The 24,103-nt window shown below is 56.4% G+C and overlaps 1 protein-coding gene across 1 annotated transcript; it reads left to right on the forward strand.

Annotated features, from left to right (window-relative positions):
* The first annotated feature begins 1,466 nt into the window (after nt 1–1,466).
* Nucleotides 1,467–16,522, forward strand: LOC136660223 (anoctamin-7-like). Its single transcript, XM_066637324.1, has 22 exons — nt 1,467–1,683; nt 1,956–2,149; nt 3,742–3,849; nt 3,964–4,100; nt 4,829–4,886; nt 5,002–5,112; nt 5,530–5,695; nt 6,055–6,145; nt 7,006–7,102; nt 7,849–7,992; nt 8,957–9,094; nt 9,449–9,547; nt 9,902–10,004; nt 10,150–10,261; nt 10,870–10,924; nt 11,504–11,601; nt 11,756–11,892; nt 12,020–12,225; nt 12,587–12,729; nt 12,811–12,901; nt 13,839–14,001; nt 15,728–16,522. Exons 1-22 carry the CDS (start codon nt 1,467–1,469, stop codon nt 15,757–15,759), a joined length of 2,700 nt encoding a protein of 899 aa, XP_066493421.1. The 3' UTR covers nt 15,760–16,522.
* Nucleotides 16,523–24,103: the final 7,581 nt, after the last annotated feature.

The raw sequence follows: 24,103 nt of genomic DNA on the forward strand, positions 1-24,103 counted from the left end.
TTGTCACTCCCGGATTGGCCTTTTCAGCCACACTAGACGCTGTGCCAGAACCACCTTTCAGAGCGCGATACCAGAGTCTTTGAGACTGAAGGTTGCCAATACAATTTTCACCACAAAACTAGCAGGGCGCCTTCTCTGGGGGAGGACTGCGGGGGGGGGGGGTCAGCTAGACTAGTGCCCCCCAAGCCAAGCTGCCTGAATGTCGGGTGAGAAGAGAGTGCCCGCTGCGTCTCTGGGCGAGTCTCTGCCCTCCTCCCAGCCACCCAGGAACGTCAGGTGAGCCCGGGTGGCTAAGCGGTGACGGGAAAGGCCCGGAGAGAGGCTGCACTCGGGCAGCGTGCCGAGCAACGCAGCAGGGCGCCTGGGGGCCGGTCTTCCCGCCGTGCCCGCTGAGCAAAGGAGGGCGGCTCTGGGGCGGGGGGCTGCGCAGTCGCAACGCTGGCTTCGTCAGCCTGGACTGCCGAGGCCAGTCCTGGCCGCGGGGGTCTCGCTGCTCCCTGGCGGCGCCCTGCCCTGATACGTTCCGCGCAGGCCGGGACTCCGGGGGCGGTGCGACCCCCGGCAGTTTCACAGGGACGGGACCCCGCTCGGCAGAGAGGCGGGCAGAAGGATCCGGGAGGAGGACCAGTCCAGCACCCTCCTGCCGGACGCCGCGCTGCCCTCCCGACCGCTTGTGGAACTCCCCGACACAAGATGCAGCCGCGCCCTTCAGAGGGGGCGCGATGAGCTTCCCCGCACTCCGCAGTCTGCCAGCAGCCAGCCCCGGGGCGCCTCTCTTCGAGCATCGGCGAAAAGGGGGTGGAGAGCGGGGCCTTCGGGGCTCCTCTCGGAGGCTCTGGAGCCCCCCATCGGCTCCTCTGCCCTCCCAGCCAGGAGGCCTCGTGGCAGCCCGGCCCGTCCGCGACATCTCGCGGCGCCTTGGCCCCCTGGGCCCGGCTCTCCCCGCCCCCGAATGCCTGCAGCGCGTGGGGAGCACCTGCTGTTTGCCTGCTGCGCTCCGGCTCCAGCCAGCATCGCCATAGCTACGCAGCGCGGGGACTGGGCGGGGCAGGCTGCGGCTCCAGATCCCCAGCTCGCTCCGCGCCCCTCCCCACTGGGCCGGCAGGGCGGGCGAGCGGGCGGCCAGCAGGTTCCGGGAACGGCGATGCTGAGCCGCCGGGAGAGGGCAGGGCGCGCCCGGAGCCGCCTTCCCCGCGCCCGAGGACGTGAGTGCGGCGGCCGGAGCGCTCCGCAAGCGGCATGAAGCGCCACAGCGGCTCCGGGCCGGAGGGGCCCCCGGACACCCGGCTGCTGGTGGGCCCGGCCAGGAGTCGCCGCCCGGGCCTCTTCGGGGACCCCCGCGCCGTCCCCAACGGGGGCCTCTGCGAAGGCTTCGTGAGTCCGGCGAGGGGCTGCGGGCAGCGGGCGGGGTCCGTTCCCAGCCGCCTCCGCCCGGCAGGTGCTCCCCGGGGCTGGGTGCTCTGCACATGCTCAGAAGCGACACGGGCGGGGTCGGGTCGGAGACCCTCCGGCCGCTCCTGGGGGCGCGCGCCAGGGGTCGTGGGTGCAGCCGCCCTTCCCTCTCTCCCGGGCAGGACGCGGACGGCGACGACGAGCCCCTCGACGTGTACGGCTGCGGGGAGGCTGCTGGCTGCGCGGGCAGGGCCGGGAGCACCTGCTTCCGAGACGGGAGGACGAAGATCGGTGAGCGCCCCTGGAGGAGCTGACTGCTTGGCCGCCTTGGGAGGCCGCCGCGAGGAGGGCGGGGACCTGCAGAGCTCGGTCCTCTCGAGGAAGGCCGCCGCCCCTCCCGAAGCCCTCCGGGTGCAGGAGGGGTGCGCTGTCGAGAGCCCCCCGCTCCCCGCCCCGCCGGGCCTCCGCCTGGAGCTCTGTCCCCCGCTTTGCAAAAGCTGCTGGGGCCAGAGAGGGAAGCGACTGGGGGGGCACTGACCCAGGGCGTTCTCTGCCGCTCGCAGACTTTGTCCTGGTCTGGGAGGAGAAGGTCCGGTCGGTGAAGAGGAGGAGGAGGAAGGGCAGGCAGCCCCGCCGTGAGGAGGGTGATGGGGCGACTGGGTCCGCGGGCAGCTGGGAGCAGGCGCCCGGGCGCCAGGAACGGTGGAGGAGGAAATTCGTCAAGAACCTGCAGAAGGCGGGCCTCCTGGTGGAGAAGGTGAGGGGGCTGCAAGTCGCCCTGCAGGGTTGAGTTCACTTCTTCCTGCCTCCTTTTCCCACAGTGGCCAACCAGATGCCCCGTAGGGAGGCCTGTAAGTGGGGTGCCAAAGGCAGCCATCTTCCCTGACTGGCATTGGGGCGTAGACCGCCTCTCAGCCTGGAGGTTCCTCCAGAGGACCACAATTGGTAGCCGTGCTCAGAGCCAGCCCCAAACCATGCAGGCCTTCAGTGGCGTAGCTAATGATCGTGGAGCCTGGTGCCAAGCTCAAAACGATGCCCCGGAAGTGATGTCACAACCGGAAGTGACGTCACATCAAGCTTTTTAAAATTGGGGGGAACCTGCCTCTCCCTCCCAGCAGCTCACCACCCAGTTGCTCTGCCGCCTTCCCCAGCCAGTGGTATAGCTAAGGCATCTATCTGCTATCTGGGGTCAAAGAAGATTTGTAGCCCCCCACGACAAAATCAATTGTAATTAAGTAAATAAATAAAAAGTGTGCTCCTGATTGGTTTGAGACACTGTGCTGGAATGAAGAGGGATGGTTATTCGCCCCCTGCTCAATATAAGAAGAGCACTACTTGAAGATTTGCATCTTTACCCAGTAAGCAGGGGTAACTGTCAGTGGCGTACCTGGGGGTCCCCACGCCCAGGGCAACCCCCAGAATTCCACCACCCACACCCCGTTTCGCCCCTTCTCTGCCCCCCCGCGTACATGACGCGGAAGTAATTGTGGTGATGTCATTGTCACCGCAATTACTGCCGCGCAGCCTGCCTCCTCCGTTCCCCCTTTGAAAACAAGGGGGAACGGAGGAGGCAGTCGAGGCCCACACGGAGTCTTCCGCACCGCGGAGGTCTCCGTGGCAGCGGTCTGGGGCTGCTCCCAGTGGCCCCAGACCACTGCAGTGGAGACCTCTGCGCAGCTTGCAGCTTGTAAGCTCCGTGGGGGCCGAAAAGCGGCGCGCGTCCCCTCCGACATTGGAGGGGGCACGCTCCACTTCCGCTCCACCCCTGAGGGATGCCCTTAGCGGCGGAGTACGGCAACCCGGCCGGGAAGCGGCGCGCGTTCCCTCCGAAGTTGGAGGGGGTGCGCACCGCTTCCACTCCGCCCCTGAGAGTCGCCCTCAGGGCATTTGCCCACTTGCCCCCCCAGGTACGCCAGTGGTAACTGTATTATGATACAGGGAAATGAGAGCTGGCTCATATTAATACCTTATTGGTTCCATGCTGTACCATAATTGCATGTCATTGCAACATGTCAGAACAATCAACCTCATAGGTCAGTTTTGAGTTAAGAAAATTCACCTTTTGTTTCATAAGGTGTTTTCATTTTCTGGTTAACTGACCATAACTTTTGGTAGAATCAAGATATTCCAGTGCCATTTATTCATTGCATTTTGTATTGAATTACCTTTCCAATGATATATAACATGATGGTATTAGTCATACATATCAAGATTTTCACAGTTTTGGTCACTCAAGCTCAACTTGTTGCCCCCCCTAAAGCTTGATGCCTAGTACAACTGCTACCCCCTGCACCTCCTCAACTGCTACGCCACTGCAGGCCATCAACCATCAACTTTCTCTATTTGCAGGAGGAGATGCTGAGTGAACGGAAGAGCATCCACTACCTGAACCTGAGTGCCCCCTGGGAGGTGCTGGTGTATTACGCCGAAGAGCTCTGCATGCGGGCACCCCTCCAGGTGAGTCTGCCACCTCTGAGCAGGGGAGTGGGGGAAGAGCTCCCTTACTCCTCTTCCAGCCCCCCCCCTTTTGCTGGTTTTCTCCAGCAGCTCCCTCCTCCGCTTCCTCCCTAGGCACACCCGAACCCGGACAGGAATAGCTCAGACAAACTCCTCCAGAAGCTACGGGTCCCCAATATCATGGCCCAGCATGTCCCCAAGAAGCCAGTGGACTTCTACACCTGCGCCTTCCGCAAGTCCAAGCTGGAGAAGTGAGTGTGTCGAGCTGCGGCTGCCAGGAAGGGGGGTTTCAGGCCCTTAGCACTCCTACTCCAGTCGTCCTACCCCAAGGCCCGCCAGGGTGTTCTGGGAGGCAGTTGCATCCCTCCTTCTCCCCCCCACCCCCCAGACTGATGCAGCACTCCCTGTTTGCCTGGCATTCTGTACAGGTCTTTGCCCTGAGGAGCTCACAATCCTGATGTCAGCACAAGGGAGACAACAGAAGAAATGATGTGAATGGAGATGGGTGTAGCTTTGGGCAAGCTGACATGGCAGGCTCCACTGCATGTGTACCTGAGCCTGGTTTTAATAGGGAACAGGCACAAAGGCAGGAGAAAGTGGGCTTTGGGAAAGGGGTTTGATGGCAGTGAGAGAGGAGGGACCCAGCAGGCAGGCGAAAGGCCCATCCTCGGATGGAGGGCACAGGCAGGGTTGACCCTTGTCTTTATCCTGAGATGAACCCTGTAAAATGAGTCAGGGCTACAAATCTCCATGTTTGCAGGTGGAACGTCTGAGGCAGGGAGGGCCAAGGGGAGGCGCGCTTCTGCCTAAACAAGGCCTGCAGGATTCTGTACAGTTTGCAAAACCCGCTTGACCAGAGGTGGCAGCGGGATGGAAACGAAACATGGTGGCTGAGTCAGGCTGTGGAGAGGGGAGCCTCTTTCTGGGAGGTGACCCTCTGGTTCCCCTCCCTCTGATGTAACACATCTCTCCTTTCCAGGTTCCTGGGCAGCGACTGCCGTGATTCCTACTTCACCAACACACAAAGGCACCGCATTGTGAGTACTCTGGAGCCCTGTGTCCAGCGCTGGGCTTGGTGGGCAAGAGGGGCCCAGGAGGAGGAGACTGCCTCCCTCCCTCCCAGCCATCCTGCCTCTCTTTCCCACCTGGCAGGTCTACGAGATCCTAGCCCAGACCGTCTATGGGAAGCGGAAGCATGCTGAGGTCGGCATCGAGCGGCTCTTGAATGAAGGCGTCTACTCTGCAGCCTTCCCCCTGCATGAGGTCAGGGACATAGAGAGGGTTGCGCACAGAGGGCAGGGAGGCATGGCAGGGGCTCAGGTGTGCCAATAAGCTCCTGTACCATAATCTCACAGAGCCACGATTGCTTGACAGTGAACACAAGGACGTGCTGCACATTTTCAGAGGCACCAATGGCTTCCTTACAGCTTGTGTCAATTTGTACCCCTCTTTTCAACCTATAAGTGGGCTTGGAGAGGCTAGACATAGCAGAGCAAAATGCAGGCATCATTTCCTGCTTCCGACAGGAGGTCTTTGGGGCCCCTCCCCTCCTCCAAGGATTTGGCTGCTGGGACGTCAGCCCTGGGCTGGCGCTCTGTCGCCTTCTGACATCACTTCCTGGGAAGCGGGTGATGCCCCAGGGCCTCTGAGAGCCTTTTCTCCCTTCTCCTTCCCCTCCAGGGCCCTTTTGAGCTGCCCGAGTACGAGGTTCCTGGTGAGGAGCTGAACTCCCGGCAAATTCTGTACCGCTTCTGGGCCCAGTGGCGCTGCTGGTACAAGTACCAGCCCTTGGACCACATCCGTGAATACTTTGGCGAGAAGGTTGCCATCTACTTTGCCTGGCTGGGTGAGGATGATCTGACCAGCGCAGCTCCCTTTCCTTCCTGCCCCATCCTCCCTGTGACTTCCCGATATCCAGATGCTGTACTTTATTTGTGCCAGCCTGGGATGCTTTCAGAGAGGGAGCCCTGCACTCTGCACATGCTCAGAGAATGCTTCTCCAGACTTCCCAGACAGGCATTCAGAAGGAATTCAGGAGCAGCTGACTGGGTGTGGCCGTGCTTTGTGGAATAAAAAGTGAGGGGGGCACAGGCTGGGTGGAGACTATCCCAGCCCCTCTGAGGGGAAAGGGGGGTCTTGGGCTGTCCCACTGCAGAGTGCAGAATGTGTGCCCAGATGGCCCCTGTGCTCTGTCCTCCCTCGCAGGCTTCTACACGGCTTGGCTGCTTCCGGCCGCGGCTGTCGGAACCTTTGTCTTCCTTTCAGGGCTCCTTACTATGGGCACCAACACACCTGCGTGAGTGTGAGGCATAGCTCTGTGGCAAGGGGGCGAACAGCGGGCTGGGGGGGGACACCAGTCACAAAGGGGCATGTCCCACAGGTCGCTGCCCTGCCTTGCCCAACCTTTCCAGCGCAGTGACTGGTTGGGGTGTTCCTCCACCTTTTTAATGGCTGTCTGGCTGCAGGGGGAGCAAGGAGCTGCTGGGCCCAGCCTCACGCCTCCCCTTGTTGGTGCCTCCACTGGGGCAAGCAGGATGAGTTTAGTGGACATCTCGTGTGCAGCAGCAGGCTATTTCTTCAGACCAGTTGTGGAGGGCTGTGTCCTCTGCCCTGGGAGACCCTCTCCAGCCTCAGATTTCCCACAGTGGCTGCTTTGGGTGAGGGGCGGCTGTCTGCCTGTGCACAGGGGCACTCCAGGCAGAGGTGTAACTAGAGCAGAACCTGAGGGGTACCTGCCAAGGGTGGTGTGAAGCCACCAGCACCGCCGCCTCCTGGGAGAACCCAGAAATGACTGCCTTGCACTGCTTATGGCTCTGCTGGAGGAGGGGGCACTCGCTGTGGCGGCTTCCTCTTCAGAGGGGAGCCTCTACAGGAGAAGGAATAGTGGGCAAAGCTGACAGGACTTCCTCTTCTGGGGAGAACCTGAAAGTGACACCCCAAAGTAATGCCATCGCTGCCTCAGGCGGCTTCTAGTTACACTTCTGGCTACAGGCACATGTTTCTGGGTCAAGCCCTGGTCGTTTGAAGACCCACGGCCAAGGCAAAGTGCCTGTGTCAGACCTCAGCCCTGGGTAGGGACAAAGGGGGTGAGGTCTGGGAGAGCACACCCATGGCTGCCTCCTTCTTTTGCTGAGCCTGTCCTCTACCCCACCCCAGGCAGGAGATCTGTGGCAGTGGTGGCCAGTTTCTCATGTGCCCCCTTTGTGACACCTGCGACAACTGGAACATCTCGGAAATCTGCCCCATGGCGAAGGTGAGGTGACCAGGCACCTGGCAGTGGGCTGTCGGGGTTCTCCTTGGTGGGTGTAGTGACACGCCCAGAATGAACCAAGGAGGATACCTTGGGGTGTGTGGGGTATTCTGCTGTCACAGGGAACAGAGGTGCTCACTACGGGGTAGGCAGAGCAAGAGCTGTTGCTGTCAAGCCCTCCTCTGCCCCAGGCATAGTCTGCATGGCTCAGCCTCCCTCAGTTCCCCCACCACTAAAATGGGCAGATGGGGAGGGGCTGGAATATATTTCAGGCATCTTTGCAGTTTTCCAGTCTGAAATATTCCCATACTAACTGGAGAGAGAGGAAGCAGCTGTGATGGGCTAAGTTTGCAACGGCCTGGTGAGGAGTCTGTTTGCAACTCCTGACCCCCTTCTGGGTATGCCCAACGCTCCTTTTTAAGGCACTGGTATACTGTTGGGCTGCCAGACTCTGCAAAGAGTGTGCTGTGGGTGGTACCAGCTCCACTTTTCTTCTCCGCACCACTATGAGGTTGGCTCACCTCAAGGCCAAGTGGAGGATTGCCCAGCCCAGCCCACCCCTCAGTCCTCCCCACCCTTCCGGCTTGGAGCAATGGTGGAAGAGCTGAGCGGGGATGCATGGGCGCTTCCATCACAGAGCGGATGCCCCTCTCCTTGCCTGCCACCGCATCTGGGCGGCTGTACCGTCCTGTGTCGTCACTGGCGGGCTTTTCCCAGGGCCGCCTCTGTCTCTTCTGTGGGGGGTGCAGGTTGGCTACCTCTTCGACCACCCAGGGACCGTCTTCTTCAGCATCTTCATGTCCTTTTGGGCCGTCACCTTCCTGGAGTACTGGAAGCGTAAGAGCGCCACCCTGGCCCACCACTGGGACTGCTTGGACTTCCAGGAGGAGGAGGCAAGTGGAGGGGGGGCAGGTCCAGCACATCCCTTTGCAGTTTGCGGGATTTGAATCCACAGTCCAGTGATGGAGCCATCCCTGTCCTGCATGTGGAAGGACCCGGCTGTGCGCTCTACTCTGGCAGCATCCTTGGCCTGGGCCAGGAAAGAGACTCCTTTGGAGCCCGCGAGAGAGGTTGCTGGCCTGTGCGTGATGATGCTGGCATTGGCTTCAGTCCCTAGAAGGCAGCTCCATGTATGCCCAGGCAGTGTTTCTGTGCCAGGAAGAAAGACAGACCTGTCGGTCTGGGCACCAGGTGGCGCCAGTCTCCACCACTCAGACTGGCAGTGCGCACACCACGCTCCCTTCTGGGGCCCACAATGGCAGGCGAAGTCCTGAACCTTTGTAGCAAGACGTGGTCAGGCTGGTCCACACAGGCCTCTTCTGCAAACCCAGGCCTTGTGTGGGATGCCACAGCTTGGCACCGCAAGGAGTAAGCAATGGCACGGGAGGCACAGCCCAGGGTCCAGCTGGCTGTGGAGGGAAGCGGTGAGCAGGCCACAAACGCCATGAGTCCCCCCCCCCCCCCGCCAGCCACATTTTCAACCCCTCGGTTGAAACACAGTCCTGTTTCTTGACTTCCTCCTGTACCTTGTAAGAGTGCCCAAAACTTCAGGATGGTTTTCAAAAGGGAAGAAAGACGGGGAGGGGACTTCATGCGCACACACCAAAGAGCTTTCCGAGAGAAGCCCCTCAACTGGATTCGTACAGGCCAGTTCATTTTATGGCAGCAACTCTTGTTGCCAAAGCAACTGACCCCCCCCCCCACTTAGCAGGCAGCAGGGCAGTGCGATACTCAGCAGCTCGACTTGGAAGTGACCCTTGCTGAGCTTGGCGGGCCTCCTCCCAGGAAGGAGGGTTTGGGGAAGGCAGCCCCATGTCCCCTTCTCTAGCCTCCAGCAGCCTCTTCTCTGCCCTCCAGGAACGGCCCCGGCCGGAGTTTGCTGCTATGGCACCGTGCCTGGAGCAGAACCCCGTCACGGGAGTGAAGGAGCCCCACTTCCCTGAGCGGGACCGGCTGTCGCGCGTCCTGACGGGGTCCATGGCCATCATCATCATGGTAAAGGCAGCCTGGGAGTGGGGGCGAGAGGTCTCCTTCCTGTCTGCCCCTTGGGCCTGGCACACCTCCCACATTCCCCATCTTGACTGACTTCAAATTCCCCCTTCAGCATCAAATCACCCCCCAGCCCCTATCCCCACCATAGCTAAGCTCACAGGTATGTGTATGATGTCGCACCACCTGCTCCCCCCCCGTACATTTCTTCCCCTGCCTCTGTTGCCTCCCTAGATTGCAAGCTCCTTGGGGCAAGGAGTGGTCCCCCCCTTTGTTAACTGTAGGACCCCGGATGATCCTCAAGCCCTGCCTCAAGTGCTGATGCAGCCCCTTGCTTCTGTCCCCCCTTCTTCCCCCCAGCTCTGCGTGGTGATGATTTTCCTGGTGTCAGTGATCATGTACCGAGGAATTGTCAGTACCATGATGTACCATACGGGGAACACCGTCTTGATGACACAGGTGAGAGGGGCCCTCACCTGCCGGGGGGGAAAGGCTGGGGTAGGCAGGAGCTCACACTTTCCTGGCCAGTGTCGGAAATGGGCCTTGTGAACTGCCATTGTGGGTGAAGAGGCGGCCCTTCTGCCTGACCCTTTAGGGCTCTGCCTCTGCGCTCCGCAGTCTTGGTAATGAGGAGTAGGTCCTCCATGTGCAGGCACAGTCTATCCCTGAGTGCCAGTTAATACCAGTGGCAGCCAAAGGGGGCTGTGTGCCTTCCTGTCCTGCTAGGCCATGGTGGGAAAGAGGGGGCTGGCTCTGGGCCCCCCCCAGTTCCAGTCCCTCGGTCAGCCTCTGCGCCACACTTCATCCCTGCAGGCGGGCAACATCGCCAACATCAGCAGCTCAATGGTGAACCTGGTCCTCATCCTCCTCATGAGCCAAGTCTACACCTCTCTTGCCGAGAAGCTCACCAGGTGGGGTGAGTCTGTGCCTCCCCCCACCCATGCAGCCAGGTCGGCTGCTCCTCTGCTTGGGCATGTTCCTGGCCAGGCGCCCCTGGCAGCATCCATGCTCGTGCTGCCCGATGCTCCAGCTTGTCAACGCTCTCTCTGCCGCCCCTGCAGAGATGCACCGGACCCAGACGCAGCACGAAGACGCCTTCACCTTCAAGGTGTTCCTCTTCCAGTTTGTCAACTTCTACTCTTCTCCTTTCTATGTGGCCTTCTTCAAGGGCAGGTGCGGCAGGACTGCCTTGAAAGAGGAGAGGAAAGGGGGCCCTTTGCCCTGCGCCTGCCCCACTGCTGCTGTTCTGGAGGGCTCGGGTTGGTCTGGCCACGGGCACCCTTTGAGAAACGTGGGCCCCCAACCCCCTCCCCTTCAGCACCAGCCTGCCTTTCAACGGTGCTCTGGCTATACTGCCCGGGTGGCACCCAGTATACACTCCTCCTACAGCCATGGGCAGGTGCCCCACTATTGGAGGCAGGGCATTTGTGGCCCCCGGCCAGAGTGTGGCAAGGGATCCTGGGGGCATGGGGAACAGGCCACGGGCCGCCACCTAAGCCGTGGGAACACTGGTTTCCATTTGAGCTCTTGCAGTGGGCCAGTGCAGGCACACTCCTTGCAGAGTCACACCAGCCCCTTTGGCCAGAGTGCAGCTCTTGTCTGAAAGCTCTTTGGCGTCTGCCTCCTGCTCAGCAGCAGGCCTTTCGGAGCCGTGGCTGCCCAGGATGGAACTCTGGACTCCCAATACAGAGTCTGAGAGATCCTGTTTCCGTTTCCCTGTTCTCGACTCCAGGCCAGAGGCAGCCCACTCTGGCATCTGATGCCTGCTTTTGCCCCCCCAGGTTTGTGGGGCATCCTGGCCAGTACGGCAAACTCCTGGGCATGCGGAATGAAGACGTGAGTACCAGGGCAGAGGCGGGGAAGAGGTTTCTGTGTCCCTTCTGGGTGGTCGTGTGTGGCAAACAGCATCCCTCCCTGTGGACTAGCAAACCAGCTGGCTGAACCTCTGCAGGTTGGAGCAGCCACCTTCCTTTCTAACAGCCCTCTGGAAGGAACGTGTGGCTCGCCTCTAGAACCCCTTTCCCAACAGCTATGGGGGACTGGGCCGCCTTCAGGATTACACCAGGACTGTGGAACTCCCTGCCCCACGAGGCCCACCTGACCTCCTTCAGTTGCCTTCAGGAAGGTCATTCAAACCAGCCTCCCCACTAGGCCTGGGGCCCTGCAAGCCTATCTGTTCTGTGACTGGCTTAACGTGTCCAGTGCCTTGTGCTGCATGCGCAAAAAGGGGGCTCGGAACGTGCTTGTTGAGTCCACCTGTGGCATCGCTGCCTCTGTTTTCTCTGGCTGCAAGAAGCATCCCAGCTGCAGCCTGGTGCTGTGGGGTGGGGCTTGTGCTCTGGTCCCCTGGGGGGTCCTCGGCCCCAGCTGTGCAGTCGCCCACCAAGCCCTCCTTTGCTTTCCTTTACCCTGCAGTGCGGTCCCGGCGGGTGCCTGATTGAACTGGCCCAGCAGCTCTTCATCATCATGGTGGGGAAGCAACTGGTTAGCAATGTCCAAGAGTTCCTGATCCCGTGAGTCTGGGCGGGGGGCCCTCTGCGTCCCCCTGGAGCCACTGGGTGGGCAGCTGGGCTGGCCCCTGTGACCCTCTGGCTTTCGTTTGCGGGCTCCTTCTGATGCAGGGTGCCCCTCAGAGTGCCATCCTCTGCTCTCCTACTTCTCCTGCAGCAAGCTAAAGGCCTGGCAGCAGAAGCGGAGGCTGGCCCAGGTGCGAGGCGCACAGCTCTGCCAGGAGCCCAGGCGCTGGGAGGAGGACTACGAGCTGGTCCCATGTGAGGGCCTCTTCGAGGAGTACCTGGAGATGGGTGAGTGGGCAGAGGCCGGCAGGCAGGGGGGGCTGTAGTCTGCCATATCCTCTTGGCCAGGCATTCCTTGGTGGGTGAGCAATGTGGTCCAACACTCACCCTGTGCCTCCACCTTCTTCCCTCCCAGTGCTCCAGTTTGGCTTCATCACCATCTTCGTGGCTGCGTTCCCACTGGCGCCCCTCTTTGCCCTGCTGAACAACTGGGTGGAGATCCGGCTGGACGCCCAGAAGTTCGTCTGCGAGTACCGCCGCCCAGTGGCTGAGCGCGCTCAGGACATCAGCATCTGGTTCTTCCTTCTCGATGTCTTGGCGCAGGTCTCTGTCGTCATCAACGTGAGTCTGGGAGGAGCGCATCCCGCCTGGCCTGTCCCCATCACTCCCCAGATTCCACAGTGCTTCTGTCCAGCAGCCTCCACATGAGTTTCTGGTTCCTGAACTGCTCTCCTCTCCTCACCCCCAACCTGAGGAGAGTTGCTTGTGTTCTGTTTTGGGAGACTCCTGTAGCTTTCACCCCTTTACATGGGATGGGTGAGCAAGTACTCCCCAGGCTGCAGAGGCCTCCTTCCTCCACCACCATTCTGCCACATGCATACAAGGGAGGAATGCCTGCCTGGCGGACCTGTGTTCAATGGCAACACCCACAACATTTCTGGGTCTTTAACTCCGGCTTTCTCTGTGGTCTCCTGCCCCCCAGGCCTTCCTGATCGCCTTCACGTCAGACTTCCTGCCACGCCTCCTCTACCAGTACGAGCACGATAGTCACCTGCACGGCTACATCAACTTCACACTGGCCTACTCTCCGCCAAGCTACGTGGACAGCAACCACACCATGTGCCGGTGAGCCGAGCGGACCACAGCCTTCCCTCAGGCCTGTGACTGCCCCTGGCCACGCTGACTGCCACTGCGGCTTATCCCCAGGTACAAGGCCTTCCGGGATCCTAATGGCAACCACACACTCTTCTACTGGAAGCTGCTGGCCATTCGCCTGGGCTTCATCATTGCCTTTGAGGTGAGAGCTGCATGGGGTGGGGGTGAAGAAAAACCATCCCAGAAGGTGAGGGGGGGAGGGCAGAAAAAGCTTCCCCTCCTGACGTGGTTATAATAAGAGATTCTGCCGCCTGCCCCTCCATGGGTGGTGAGTGACCTGCCCAAGCTTTAAGGTTGATTGGACAGTCATCAGGGAGAGCCCCATGCAAAACGTGCTGCAGGAGCTCAGCTAGAGGCCAGGAAAGCATCTTGGATTCCAAAATGAAGCATGCGGATGGATGGCCATGTCTGCAGAATAAGCCCGGCTGCTTTTGTCGCAGTCATTTGTGTAACTTTTCCAAATGCAACATTTTGGGTTGAGTTTTCTCAGTGTTGAATTTATGTGTCTCTTGGCAAAAACGTATCCAAAACTACCATTAAATAAAACAGAAAATACACCTTTGCTTTGGCTCCTCTGATCCAACATCCATTGTTAATCTATTCACATTAATTGTTTTGTTTAATCGAACACAATTTTCTTCATAATTTAATTTAGATGCAATTTAATTACCTTATTTCATGGCACCATCTTCTGCTTGAGGGGGTCTTTGAATACACTTTTTGATTTGAAAATAAAATGAACGTGGCAGTTGCAGAACTTTGGCTCCCTGAGCTGAGTTCACACATTTTGAGATGTGCAGGAAAACACGTGTGAGGATTGCCTATTTGAGCATGGATTTGTTTTGGGAGGATGGCATTTCCAGCCTCGCATCTTCTGCAGCCTTCTTTCTGCCTCTGGCTGTGAGCCAGGAAGCCCCGCTGCTCCTCTGACCTCTGCAGTGAATTCACAGGTGGACATTGGCCCACTCTTTTGGCCTCAGTCTTCCCAGTTGCAGTTGGGGCTCCAAACGCAGAACTGATCACAGAGAGTGAGCGCTTGCTGCCTCCCTGCTCAGCCAGCCTCTTCTTCCCCTGCCCAGCACGTCGTCTTCTTTTGCCTCCGCCTCATAGACTGGCTGGTCCCGGATGTGCCAGAGTCGCTGGAGGTGAAGATCAAGCGCGAGCGCTACCTGGCCAAGCAGGCGCTGGCCGACAACCAGGACGTGCTGCTGACGGTGAGTCGTGAGTCCTCTCGCTCTCCAGGTCAGTGCACCGAGGAGCACGCCAGGCGTGCGCGCGTGTGTTCGGTGTTGGTGTTCTTGCCGCAAGATACCAAGCACCCAGCAACAGGGAGGGAGGATCCCGGAGGAGGAGGAGGGGATTTCCTTCTTGCACCGTCCTGCCCACCTCCTGGCCATCACTTCTCAAGACCCTCTAGCTGCACAAAAGGATCTGGGTGCAGTCACACGTGACTGTGGGGTTTGGGGGGGGTGATCTTCCATACAGCCAAGTGCAAGTGTGCAAACTGATCTCATCGATTTGCTTTCTTGCAGTTTTTAAACGAATCGATGCCCTGAATGCACACTGGTGCTGCTGAGGGGCAGGGGAAAGACATGGCTCACAATCCTTTCCGGCTGCCATAGTCAGACCCTTGGTACCCCCACCCCAGTATTATCTGCACTGACTGGCAGCAGCTCTCCAAGGGGCACAGGATTAGGGTCTTTTCCCTGCTGGGGCTTGAACCAAGGACCTTCTGCAGGCAAAGCAGGGGAGCTTTACTTGCTGAGTGCCCCCCCCTACTACAAAACCAGAGGAACTGGACCTTGTGGCAAACTGTGCAGGTGCTATGCTCCAGAAATTAAAAATGAGCAGAATAACGGAGAACTTCTAGAGCAGGGGTTCCATTTTGGAAGTGAGACCAGGTGACTCAGACTCTGGGGAGAATTTCAGAGGTGACCCTTTGCTGTGCCCAGGACTAGATGGGCCTCTCCATTTAAAGAACCCTGCTTTCTGCTGCCACAGAAAGCACCCCATGGCCGCAAGCACGGGTGTCTCAGCAGAATGTTCTCCCCCGCCGCATAATGTTGACCCTGGATCCGGGACCCTGTTCCCCCTGCACTGTTTCTGGGTACCGGTGACTTGAGGCCGCATCTCCGTGTGTGAAGCTGTGTGTCAGTGTTGTGATCCTTGTGTTGTATTCCTCCATGGCAGCATGAACGGCACGGTAAGTGGATCTTGCTCCTCCCGATGGCCGGCATGTTCTTGGGCTGTGCTGGTCTTCTTATGGGAATGATCTCCCTAACTTAGTAGTGCTGAGCTGCTGAAATGACTGAGCCTTTGGGTTTGTGAGGTGTCCAACAAGAGGAAAGTTTGGGTCACGCAAAACAGCCCCTCTGGTCCAGGATCCCAGGGTTATTGCCAGGAAGCCCCCAGCTGGGCCATGAAGGCTTTAGTCATCCACGTTCTGCTTGTTGTCCCTCACCCTCAGTCGTCACCCATCTCGGTCCCTCCAAAAAGTGTCTCTGACTACTAACTGCTTGCAGCTCAGTTCATCTTTGGATTTTTTTAAAAGAAAAACCTCTCTCTGTAAGTGACCTCATAGTGCCTTGTGGCAATGAGTTCTGCAGGCTAGCTATAACCCCCCCCCCCACTTTGATTTGTCTGAAAGCTCCATGCCCAACTCATGACGGGCCTGCGAAGTGAGGCCTGCTGCCTCCAGGCCGGGCAAGGTGGCAGGAGTCAGACAACCCCACCCCCTTGAGACTGCCTTTTGGGGTCAGCCCCTGCCAAACTGGCCTACTCTCTGCACACCCTGGGGCTTGCTTATGGCTGCCATCCCCTCTTCTCTGGCGACCGGGGTTTCCTGCCACCTGGTGCCAGTCCAGGAGGCACTGAGCTGTGAAGGTGCACCTGCTGCAGCCAGCGCCTCGGCCACTAGTGTGCTGAACCGGCTCTCTGATTTTTCTCTGTCTTGCTTTGTCCCCTGCAGCAAGTGCCTCTCCATCCAGCAGCCTGATCTAGCAAAGGCAGTAGGGGGATGAGCCACCACCACCAGCTCTGCTCCATTAAGAGTAGAAGCCTGGATAGAGCCTGGAGAAGCTACCTGTCATCGTCCTGCGTGAGGCCCAAAGATGCACCCAGAGGATGAAGAGCAGGCACTGCACTTGGGGGGTTCCAGTCATTCAAAGAGGCACCCTGTGCTGGGGGATCCCTCCCACAACAGGACTGTTTTGCTGTGTTCTCCCCGCTGCACCACCACTTCCTCTCATTCGTCCCCTCAGAGCATGTGCCCTTCTCCCCACTGCTGCCTGGAGGAGGTGGAGCAGCTGCAGAACCAGGATGGAGCTTCCGAATTTGTCTTCCTGAGAGTCCTTTTAGTTGAATCTCTGCCTTGGCCATGGTTGGGGGGGGGGGAGGCTGCTTCCCCACTACAACCCCTGGAGCCCTGCTAGGGCATTGCTGGTTCTCTGTATGAGCTGAAAACAGAACTAAACTGGGGACTCTACCCTGCGCTTCACCTTGTGCCCTTGTTCCCCAGCAATGCCCATGGCCAGCTAGGATCCTGCTGTCATGTTTACTCACAAGGAACCTGGTGGTCAAAGCTCCCCCCATCCACCCACCCAAGGCTGACCAATATGGGGCTATTACAAGGGTGGCCAAACCGTGGCTGGCGCGCCACACACTGCTTTCTGACATGTAATGTGCAGCTTTTGGAAATACGTTGGCTGAGCTCCTGTTTGCATCACAATTAATATAAAAGGCAAATAAGACATTTTCAAGCATAATTATTTACAGGGAATAAACTGAGAATCCATTCAGACACAAGTTTAATGCTCGTGGGGAGTAACTATTTTTAAGAATTTGATGCTTCTTAAATGTTGCAGCTCTCAAACATCTGAAGTTTATTGTATGCGGCTCTTACATTATGCTCTTTGGCCACCCTGGACTCCTATTAAGCACTGGCCGCCTGCCTAACTAAGAGTCATTTGGCCACAGAGCCATTGGGAGGTGCCCCAGGACATTGCAGAAGGCTGGGGCACTGCTGGGTGTTTGAGGGGGAGCAATCGCCAGCCCTGGAAATGAGCAATGGCGTCAAAGACTATTGGGATGCCTGCAATTCGCTGGTTGACGCCCACCACCCTTCCTGTCCTCTGCAGTCCCCGCCTGTGCTTTCCTCTCACAGCAGAGCAGTCCATGCTTTGAAAGCACAGGCTGGGATGCCATGGGATGAGGCTGCGGGGGGGCCCTCTGGTGAGTGCTGCTTCTGGGCTGTATCCAGCATGCCTTCATGTGTCTGCATTGCCAATGCTCTTGCACCGGACTGGCATGTCTTCCCGGCATGCTCTCCGCTGCGCCTGGAGTGGAGTGCCACAGCTGCCATGGCCCCCTCCTCCCCAGTTTGTATCTTGGAGGGGATCAATAAAATGTGGAATGAATCGAACGTGTTTCGGGGGGGGGGGCAGATGCAGAGCAGGCCAAGGCATTGCTGGGATTTGCACACACAGGCTGTTCTTCAGGATATCATGGGGGGGCGGCAGGCATCGGGCTGGGAGGCCTTCCTCTGGCAGCCTCCCTGAACCACCCCAAAGGATGCAAACCAGCAGCTGGAGGGGGAAGGGCCCGCCGCGTCCCATGACACCTGCACTGGGAAGTACCTGAAGTATCTTAATACACCTGCATTGAGAAGCACCTGGTAACAGTGCCCCTGAGCATGCGCAGAGTTGCGGCTAGTGAATCGCTGGGCTGGAAGAGTTCCACTGTCGCCAGTGAGCGCCTGCTGCAGAGGGGCAGCCTGGAGTGCTGCTTCCGCTCCTCCAGAAGGAGGTCTGGGCCCTGTGGGGGCCTGGCGGGTTCCTGGGACGGCCGAGCCGCAGCGGGAGCGAACAGGGCAGCAGGCACGGAACAGGTGCAGCCCCCGAGCCCGCTCCGCGGAGGCGCAGGCGGGAGCCGAGCGGCGACCCAGCGCAGGGGCAGGTTCGCGTGCAGGAGAGGCCGCGAAGGGTCCTGCGGGCACGTCCGGCTGGCGCGCGGGGGACTTCGCCGGGGAAGGGCTCGGGGGCCGCGCCGCCCAGGAGGCTGCACAGTGAAGGAGGCCCGGCGGGCGGGCGGGCGGACCGGCGCCGCGGCTCTTCTCAGGCACGCCGGGGGGCTTGGGCGCTGCCGAGGCTGCCGTCCTCGCCACGCTTTCCCGGGAGCGAGGCCCGCTGACTCGACTGGGACCCGTGCCCGGGCGCGGGCTCTGAGTTCTGTCTCCTCGACGCCTTCCCCCCGCCCGGCTCGGGCGTTTCCACGTCCCGCGGGAGCCTCTTCCACACCCTTCCTGCACCTGCGCGGCCCGCCTTCTCTCCGCCCGCAGCGAGTGAGCAGCGACCAGGCGTGGATCGGCCAGTGCGGGGAGCAGAAGCCAGAGAAGAGGCGCCGAGCCAGCCGCGTGCGGGAGGGGGGAGGAGCGTCTGGATGCCTCTTCCTCGCGCCCCCAGCCCATCAAGGGCAGAGAAGGGAAGTGGTGGGGCCAGGGGCTTGCCAACAGCTCCCGCCCCCTTGATCGGTGCGAGATGGAGAGGGGTGACTTGTACAATACGGCAGCCCAGGTCTTGGATCCTTGGAGCAAGACCCAGCCGGGCTCCGTTGACACCTGCTCCTGACCTGGGAGGCTCCCTCCGAGGAATGGTTGGAGTGTGTGTGTCATTCCTAGTCCTGATTGCCCCCTGACGTTTTTTTGTCTTCTCCTTTCTCAAAATGGGGGGTGGAAGGGGGGAGATGGGTTGGGGGCCGCCTCCGCTGTGTGTTCCATTTAATTGCAACTTCCTGCTAAGTGGCCTGAACCAAGTTGTCCTTGGCACTTAAAGCTTTGGATCGATTTGCAGGCAGGCAAGGTCAGGCGGAGGTGTTTGAAGCAAGGAAAGCGTAAAGCTCTAGTTGCAACATCCTTTGCTTGCCTCCCCCTTCACCCGAAGTAGTTGGATTCTAAGGGGGACACTCTTTACACCCAGGAAACTCTTCCAAAGTGGGGGTTACAGTAGTAGAGGAGAGGATAGTAATTTATTTCCTGTTTTGTTTCTTACTGTTGTGGATTCTTACTCTCTCTTATCATATAACAGTTTTCCCCAATCAAGTACAGGTGTTGCCTAATGTATTAGTTTTTCAAAGCAAGGATCTTCTTCTTTCACTTCTTCCATCCTCTACTTATCCACACAAGTGTTTTTGTTTAAGTTTGTTCTGGGTGTCACATTTAACTGAATGCAGAAAAGAGCAAACTGTCCTTTTTGAATTGCCAACCTGTTGTCATTGCCCCTTCAAGGGGGAAAAAGAGAATTTGAGCACCATTTGGTTCCTGGAAGACGCTTTAAAATGGAGCTTTTTGGTCAGAAGTGCAGTAGGAGAACTTCACAGAGTGAAGAAATGCAGGGGAAGCAGTTGCAAGCCTTCATATACTACTTTGGGAAGAAGTTCCCTTGAAGTGAGTAAACTTTGATATGTACTGATGTGTTGTATCACTTTGTAAGACTTGGAGCCCAATCCTAGCCGAGTCTACTCAGAAATAATCCCCATTAGAGTCAGTGGGGCTAACTCCAGGGAAGTGAGAATAGGATTTCAGCCCGAGATGTGTTGGTACCAACGAAGACATTCAATGTTTGCTCTGAATGTTTGCTCTGAACTAAGTCCCACTCTGCTCAACGGGTCTCATTCCCAGGAAAGTGCGCATAGGATCACAGCCCAAGTTTAGGAGGAGGTTTGGGCTGAGATTCAAGGCAGCTTACTCATGTTTGTTTGACTTGATAGTCCACCTTTCCCAGCAATGTCACCATGACAGGATACAAGAGTCAGTCTTACTGGGTTGTCTGAGGAGTGCAACTTCAACAGCCCTACTCTGAGGTATGCAGGTTTATGCTGTCAGCTCTAGCAGGGTGAAAGATTGAGCTGGAGGGGGGCCGAAATACCTGAAAGCCTAGAGGTCTGGCCATGAATTAATACGGCCCTGCCTGCCTGGTGCCCCGATTGCCGGGTGGGCCTCAGACGGGAGCAGCAGGAAAGGGGCTGGTGGTGGACCAAAGGCCTGGTGGCAGCCACAGCTCAGAGGCATTTCGTCTGGGCCAGCTCAGGCGCTGAGATCATGGAGGCGGCACCCCACCAGGAATCATTCCAGTCCCACAAGGGACTGTGGGCTTTTCCTGGCACTGCGTCTTCCAAGTGGCCGCCCGGCTTGCCTCCTTCCTTCCCCCTGGATCTGCTGGGGCTGCTGAGGACGCCTCGAAGGCCACCTGCCGGTTCACACCCGTAGAGGGCACCAAGGTGAGACTGCAGGCTCTCTGCCTCCATTTCCCTTCTGTAAAGTGGGTGCAATCCCAGAACTGTGGGCCTAACAGGCTGTAGGTCACAACGTGCTGGGCAGATTCCACCAGCCCACATCTCTTGCTAATAAACTGGGGTCCAGTTGCCAGCAGTGAGGATCAGATGGAGAAGCCTTCTGAAAGGCGGACACAGAGATCCCGCCAGGCTCAGGCTGAGCCCCCAGCCCTTCCATAGCAGTTGGGCAGCACCGCAGGTGCCATGACCTTCTCTTTCTTTTTAAAAAAAATTTTTTTAATTAACACACACAAACGTACAAACATATAACATACATTTAGGAGTGCTAAATACCATATACCATTACTAATTATTTGAAGGTACCAAGAAGTCAAAGATTATTTACTGTATTAGCTAATAGCCATCACAATAAGATAAAACATCTAAATCCAAAAATACATCAAGATACAAACAATGATGATATGATAAAATTAGGTCAAAATCAAACACAAAAGGCACCTACACCCATCATATTAAGGAATGTCCTTTAACCATTACTAATTAATTATACTATATCTCCTAATCTACTTACTCATCTATTTCTACCTCTTATTGATTTATCCATTTATTTATATAATATACAATAATGCCCTATACTATATTTTCTAAATATTCACTTTCTACCAAGCGTAAACTAACTTCAATTGCTCATTAATATTAAAACAAAATAATCTAATTACCAAAATTATCACCTCAGCTATTTCAACTCCAATCTAATTACACTTTTTTTTCTTTGACATAATAACCACATATAAAACAATTCTTTCACACGTTTACATTTCCAGCTATATATTTTTTAATACATTCTAATTCATATTTATCAATTTCATAGGTATTCTTTTTTTCTTCTTCAAATAAATTTGGACCATTGTTATTAGCTGAATAAATCCTCCAATTTTCTTTAACCCTCAGATTACCCCCTCAGGGTTCTTTTTCTTTCTTACTTTCCATTTTTTTCTCCTATAATATCTTTAATAATTTATCCCAGAATCTGATAAATCCACACTTTCTTATATAGGGTGTGTTCATTCTTCCAGTTAACTGGGATATATTTTCTCCTTCTTGTTCCAACAAATTTTGTGATTTGTGCACTCCTGTTACACATCTTATCCTGTCCTGTCCATCTTATCTTTCTTAATCTCCATCAGCGTCTCTGCTTTGTCCTGTTGATCATCCTGTTGATTTTCCTCCTGGTCCGCTTTTTCACTCCCTTGTTTATCTTCTGCTTGTTTCTTCACATCTTCCAATTGTTCCTTACAGACATCTATCTGTTGGGAAAGAGTCTCCAGACTGGCTTGAATCTGCGAGGACCAATTCAGCCATTGTCGCTCCGTAACAAGCAATCTCTCCTTATTAATCAAGATTTTCTATATCCACATTTCTGGAACAGAGTCCATTTTGCAATTTCTCTCTAGTCCACTAGATGTCCACAACATATTATTCTCCTCACTTCACGTCATTACTACTCTGCCATCCGCATTCCTTACATACCTCTTGCAGATAACAGTCCAGTGCGGTTAACGGAGAGAAAAACAAAACAAAAGAAAACAGTCTCACCATCTCTGGTGCAGAGAAAACAAAGCTCTTTCAAATCTAATGAGAATTATATTTATATCCAATTATGTCCAAGAATAATTCTGGATTTTAGTTCACACCCAAGTTATAGTTGTAATTATAATCCACCACCAATTTATTCCACGACAGAGAAAAAGAGCACTTTCAACCTCCTTACAAAGTCTCTCGTTAACACCTCCACTATATTCAGGGCTTTTAGCCCATCAGTCAATCAGAGCGGGGACAATATTAACACTTGCTTATCTTAAATTTTCAGCTTAACCTTTACACTTCACGCTTTTCCCCCCTCCATATGGCATCTCAGCACAGAGCCAGCAGCTTGATTGCAGATCACTGCACCTCCCCCAATACTGTCACAAATGGTTAGATTCCTCTGAGAAGAAAGCCCCCACCCCAGTCTGGCTTTCGGTTTCCCAGATACCTGCACCGATGAAGATCTTGTCTCTCCTAACAACAATCTTCAGGTCCTCTTCAGACCTGCAGTATTTGGGGGAAAACAAACTGTCTTCCAGGAGCTCCTGAGGACATGTCTGTTCGTCCACGGTTGGCTCCTCCTCCTCCGGCCTTCTCTTTCTGTATACATTAGTCTGCTAGGAGGGAGGGATGCCTGCCCTGCCCTGCCCCGCCCCGCCCCGCCCCGCCCCGCCCCGCCCCCTATAGCTTGTTGCCCAATGTAATTGCTACCTTAGCTACACTCCCTTAGCTACGCCACCAGCGTACACTCCCTTAGCTACGCCACCAGCAGTAGGCCCATCTCCGCCAGCCCAGCCTTTGGGCAGTGGCTCTACAGGCAAGGAAGGCTGGACAGAGGATGAGCCTGGGTCCTCATGGGCCAAGTCCAACACCTGGGGTGGGACACAGAGGGATGGGGAAGGAGCGCACAAGACTTGTCCTATGCCCTGCCCCTGGGTGCTGCTCCAAGCTATAGGCAAGGTGAAAAGCAGAGGGCCGTCTGGAGGAGCAGCCAGGGGCTAGGTGTCTCATAAGTGTCACAGTGACTTCCTGCACAACAGCCCTTGGAGGCTGGCCACCACGGCAGGCACTCACAGAGCATCCTGGTCTGCCTCTTTCCCAAAAGGCTGAAACCAACCGGGGCTTGAGCCTGCAGCTTCTGTCCTCGCAGCGCAGGGCGGCACAGAGCCATCAACCCGGTGAGCTAATAATAATCAGGCACTTTTGAAGAGAACAAGTCTCTGCCTGGAGAGGCTCCCAGAGCCACTTCCATCACTCAGTGGTCAGAAGCGCAACAGAGGGGAAAGGTATGGTCCTGTCCTTGTGTCCCTCTGCTTTCTGTTCTAAGGTGGGTTTGGTGGGTAAGATGGATCAGGCCATCCAAACATCGTGGGGTGCAGAGCAGCACTGGGAGGGGGGTGGTCAGCTGGCCCTGAGCTGGTCTTTTGTTTCCTGCTCAGGAAAGTGGACCCTCTGCAGTGGCGTAGCTAGGAAGGGTGCAAAGCACTAAGTTCTGCGGGGAGCCTCACTGCAGTGGCAGGGGCCCCTCCCTTTCAGAACCATTCCTGGCAAGGGGAGCAAAACAGAGGCGAACGCCTGGCTCCAAAGGGTCTGCTCCCTGCAAGACTTGGTGCTGTGCCCCCCTCTAGCTATGCCACTGCTGCTCACATGTGATGCTGTGTGCAGACACGACCGTTCACACATCCATCCCAGTCGCCTGACAGGTACAGGCCCAGCACTTGTAGGTGCCAAAAGGCAGGGGGGAAGTTCTCCCAGGAGTGAGACTGATGACCAAAATAGCTAAAATTTTGGTTGCACTGATGACCAAAATAGCTAAAATTGCAGTTTTTAGGCTCAATACCATCATGTTATACACCATTCGGTGCAGAATTTCCAGCAGAAAGCAATGAAAAAAAAGTGGAGTGAAATATTTCCATTCCATCAAAAGTTATGGCCAAAAAGCCAGAAAACAAAAATGCATGAAGCCCTATGGAAAGTGAAACTGAACCATATTGTGTGTTTACTCATGAGTAAGCCAACTTGCCTTAGTCCTTCAGAAAGGGCAGGCAGAGGGGAATCCAGTGACACTGGAATGGTCCTGATCCAATAAACGCAGGCCCCAGAAATACCCAAGAGGGAGAAGTCACTCCCTCCAATCAGACAAGTGTATTGAGCCCTATGGAAAGCGAAACTAAGCCACACGGTCGTGTTTACTCATGAGTAAGCAAACGTGCCTTGGCTTGTGGTCAGTTCAGGCAAAGGGGAATGAAAGGCCACCAGAATGGTCCCAATCTGATGAAAGTGGAGTTCAACAAATGCTCCAGAAGGCAACCCCCCACTAAAACAGATAAAAACCACTTCAGCTGGTAAGGTGAATTTTTTTTCTTTTTGAGACTTGCAAAGCCAGGTGGATCCTGACAGTGATCTGATTTAAACAGAAGAACCTAAATTGAACTGGGTACTGGGTAGGGCTGAAAACCTTTCTGATTTG

Source organism: Tiliqua scincoides, chromosome 9 (genome assembly GCF_035046505.1).
Source record: "Tiliqua scincoides isolate rTilSci1 chromosome 9, rTilSci1.hap2, whole genome shotgun sequence".
NCBI lineage: Eukaryota > Metazoa > Chordata > Lepidosauria > Squamata > Scincidae > Tiliqua > Tiliqua scincoides.

Bases quoted from the DNA above. Each gene is read 5' to 3' on its own strand.
- LOC136660223 (XM_066637324.1), top strand. From the start codon at position 1,467: ATGCTCAGAAGCGACACGGGCGGGGTCGGGTCGGAGACCCTCCGGCCG. The intron at 3,850-3,963 runs GTGAGTCTGCCA...CTTCCTCCCTAG, and splicing joins GCATGCGGGCACCCCTCCAG to GCACACCCGAACCCGGACAG. The intron at 12,730-12,810 runs GTGAGCCGAGCG...GCTTATCCCCAG, and splicing joins AGCAACCACACCATGTGCCG to GTACAAGGCCTTCCGGGATC.